General features: G+C 32.9%; 1 protein-coding gene across 1 annotated transcript; it reads right to left on the reverse strand.

The window, feature by feature from the left end:
* Positions 1–998: 998 nt before the first annotated feature.
* On the reverse strand, positions 999–3,046 carry LOC133854448 (non-specific lipid transfer protein GPI-anchored 7-like). The gene is made up of 3 exons (XM_062290659.1): positions 2,656–3,046; positions 1,995–2,030; positions 999–1,285 (listed from the first exon to the last, which is right to left on the reverse strand). Exons 1-3 carry the CDS (start codon positions 2,963–2,965, stop codon positions 1,188–1,190), a joined length of 444 nt encoding a protein of 147 aa, XP_062146643.1. The 5' UTR covers positions 2,966–3,046; the 3' UTR covers positions 999–1,187.
* Between the last annotated feature and the right edge of the window lie 1,299 nt (positions 3,047–4,345).

Genomic DNA, 4,345 nt, shown 5'->3' on the forward strand with positions numbered 1-4,345 from the left:
GATAGCATGTTTGAGATTATCTGTGTGCTTTATCTAATCAATACTAGGCCTTGACTCTTTTGATGTTATTTTCATGAGTAATAGTATTAAGTTGTAATATTTAAGTAATTTCGGAGACTGGTCTTACTAACATGTGGTGATTATCCATGTTATGATGCCTTAGTAATGCGCTAGTTGTTTATTTTGTGATTGTAGGCTTTGAATTGCTATATTTATTGTTAAGTGAAAGTCTTCCGCTGCAGATTCTCTCTTAAGAGATGATGAAATCCATGTAGTCTTGTTCTTCATCGAGTAAGACTGAAAAACGAACTATGAAGTTAACTTCCAGTTAGTTAATTGCACTGGGGCATACAACATGCCATAGAACAGTTTCCTACAACATCTTTCTTTTCACTTATTCAAGACCACATTTTGTTGAAGGAAGGCATTGGGTTCTTCCAAAGCCAGATACAATTCTAACATCCTTTCTCTTCTCCCTCTACTAAAATCTTGATCATATTCCATTCATATACGCATTTCAGAAATTATAATTTCAGGAATTTCAAAAAAACTATATAATGTTTTCATGTAACGGAAGTATGATCTCTTCAAGTTATATATATATATATGACCGAGTTAACGAGTCGAGTCGAGTCGAATTGAGCTTTATGCGAGCTAGACTCACGAGCTTCTATCGAGTTATGTCGAACGAGTCGGGTATGTATAACTTACTACTCGAAAGGACTTCTACAGTAATAAGTGAGTTTTTACAGTACCGACTTCAGGTTGGACTTAACTGAACATGTATCAAGCGGGTTGTCGAACGGACTAATTCATTTACAACCCTACTGATAAAACCAAATCAACGGTACTCCATTCATAGCAAAAATATATTGATTATAAATGCTTTAGAAATTGAAGACAAACTTGTTTCAGACGATATGTGAAAAATCTAACGCAATGATCTGATCTTATCATTCGAACCATGCACGACATGAATGTAATATTGAATAATGCAGTAAGCAAAACATGATTAAGTAAATGATGTAGGATAATAACATTGTTCAAATGAATTAAATATCAATAGAGAACATGTAAAAATTACAAATAAGATATCGGAAGGCAGCTGCCTAATACTGAAATGATCTCAGCATTATTTATCCTGATAACGCACGCTATCTATAATCTATTCCTGTGTGTAGGAAGCCCTAATAAAACATCATAGAAGCCAAGCCGAAGAATAAAGTTGAAAAGCCAGTCCACCCTATCCTGCCTGCTCCACCTTTGTCCGGTCCAGGTACTACTCCTGTAATAAATATTGATTATTGACAACAACGTTAAGAGGACATAAATTGCTAGATAATCTACTTCTTCACAAGTAGACACATTTCACTGAGAGCTGAGACCAAACCCTGCCTACCACCAGTATCACGTACAGATCTTCATAAATTATTCGGCTGCTCAAGTTTTTTTTTTTTTTTTTTTTTTTTTTAATCTGTGTTCTGATTTCAGTAAATCGAAACAGGCTCGTTAGAGTTTTAAATTTTTAGTGCTTCATTGATGATGAGAAGTCTCCATCAATAGCGGCCTTTGTCTATCCGAATTGTCAAAAAATTTCAAGTGTTTGAGAAGAAAGTGAACTAAGATACAGAAATTTGAAGAGCACTTAGTTCCCAAGAATTGAGCTGGCGTCACCCCTAGTCAACTTTTACATATTTAAGGTTCAAATTATGTATAGCACATTATTTAACAGTTGGGCAGGCCGATCAGCTCACCTAAGATAGCCAAAAAGAATGGTAGACCTAACCCCAAGATTCTCCATTAGACCATGATTGTTCAACACTTGCAATGATCAAATGTTTGACCTCAGAACAATGGAGTAACCAAACTAAATTAAACGATCATGATATTTGCTTCTGTTGAATAGTAACAACCATTTTTCCAAATCTAAGTCTTTTCCCAACCAATAATAATTAATAAAAAAAAAAAAAATGCAATTAGTGAGAAGCTGTTACCTGGGGTGGAAGATCCAGGACCGGCAGCGGCTGTAACTGTGGTAGGAAAAATTAGGAAAATAATTAGTTAATATACAAAAGTAACTTGAGAATAAGAATGCATGTGAATGAATCGCGTTTGTAAGTAAAATGTAAAAAAAATCGCAAAACAAAAATTTTAAAAATAAAATAAACTTGGGTATCAAATTGAAGTTATGGTAATAAAATTCTATAACTAGCTTAGTTGAAAAAAAAATGTAAAAACAGGGTGAATCAAGCTGAGAGACGGTAAAATTTGGATCAAGAGATCCTCTTCAATTCATAGGGTATTATACCGTGTAAAATTGCTCAAATTTATATGAACAATCTCCCTAAATTAGGAAATTCATACGAAATATAGAAAATTCAAGATTCATGAAGTTGAGGCAAGATAAGGAAATTTAGAGACAAAATTAAGATGCTAGCAATTCTAATATCTTTCATGTTCATTAATTTGGTAATAATTTCCAGAGAAAATATTATAGAGACATGCATATTGCAGTTAGTGGCCCATACAAGTTCTTGTCTCAAATTGATAGAAAGGATTAAAAAACGGGTGGAGCAAACGGCAAACCCAAAAGCTGGTTGAGGCTCATCAACAAGAAGACAAAAATTATAAGAAGATAAAAAGAAGAATATGTACCATTGCATTTAGTGAGATCTGTGTCAACACCACAGGCCTTGGAGAGTTTGAGAGCCTGCTCAACGGTGACGCCGAAAGACTGAAGCAAACCAGGGCTGGTGTAGAGGCCGCAGAGGCAGCTGAGCTGGGTGTCCACGGCGTCTTTGATTGAGCTGCAGCAGTTGGCCGGTGGGCTGGTGGAGTTGATGTAGTTGGCACATGGGATCAGACTCTGTGCGCAAGTTGCGCTCTGTGCCTCTGCTAAACTCGTGAACCCCACCACGGATACCACCACAAGGGTCATCAAGATGGGCAAGTTACAGTTACCCATTTTTTTTCCTTCTTGGGGTTTCTGCTTCTCTCTCCGACACTCTGCTCTCTTCGTCTTCCTCTCTTACAATTCCTCACTTTGGAGCTGTTTTCTGGTCCTTTTATATCAACGAAGGAGCCGTGGTCGTTTTCGCTTTGCCAAATAATTATTATTATTATTATTATTATTATTTTGGTCTTACCAAATTCAGCATTTAATGTATTGAAAAATTATAGGCAGCATTTAATGTATTGAAAAATTATATGTGGGGCAAACAACGGTCTCTCATTACTCTCTTTTAATTTTTAAAATTAAAAAAAATATATATATAAATTTGTCATCAAATAATAAATTTTGATTTTTTTTATTTAAAAATAAAAATAAGTGTGACTCTTGCAAGACACATGTGAGACTTTTATGTATATATATGAATTGAGAGATGAATCTTGTACAACCACCATGGCCGTTTTAGCTTTTCCAGTTTTTTGTTTTGATTTTTTTTTAATATTTTCACCATACTAATTTCTGCATTTAATGTAATATTATTAAGAATATTTTGCACAATTTTTACACAATCAAAACACATCAGTGAGACCTATGTATATAAGTCTTAAGGAAGAGATTTTTATACAACTTTTACATAACACTCCCACCTCATATGAGTATGTTATGTAAAAATTGTGTAAATTTTGTTGTGTAAATATCATTTTTTTAAGTATTTTTTATGCATGAATTTCACCGATGTGTTTTGAATTGCATAAGAATTATGAATTTGAGTTGTGAAATTTTTTTTTTATTATTATTATTATGTAATTGAAGTGGCGACCATTAAGGAAGATATTTTGGTGGTTACAACTTCCCATGTCAATGTCTTTCTTAGACACGTTATTAGAGAAATCGCTTGCGTACAAACTTATTACCAAGTCCTTCAAATTATTACATAATTTTTAATATTTTTCAAACTTTAAAAAGTTATTTACGATGCTTCTACTGGGGTGGTATTTGCATCCTTGGGAGTATCCGTTCCTGTAAAAAAGAGGATAAAATTATTAAAAAAAAATAAAAAAAAAAAGCTCTTATACACCTCATTATCTACTAAAAATGCAAAATTTATTTATCTTAGATTTGTGAATAGTGTGGAGTTACACTATTTCTCTTAGTCTTAATCGAACTTGGTCACTACAATATAAACAATTCAAGAATTTTAATTTTTTTTATAACATGATGCATAATAGTAGTGAACTTTAATAATAGTTAGAAAAATGATAGTTGAAAAATTATTGCATTAAAAAAATGATCGTTTTAACAAATATGACCATTAGAAAAATATCTGTATGAAAAAAATAAAAAATTTGAAAAAAAAGGTCAATAAAAAAAATACGATCATTAAAAAAGGAAGAA

The sequence above is a fragment of the Alnus glutinosa genome, chromosome 13 (assembly GCF_958979055.1).
Source record: "Alnus glutinosa chromosome 13, dhAlnGlut1.1, whole genome shotgun sequence".
Lineage (NCBI taxonomy): Eukaryota > Viridiplantae > Streptophyta > Magnoliopsida > Fagales > Betulaceae > Alnus > Alnus glutinosa.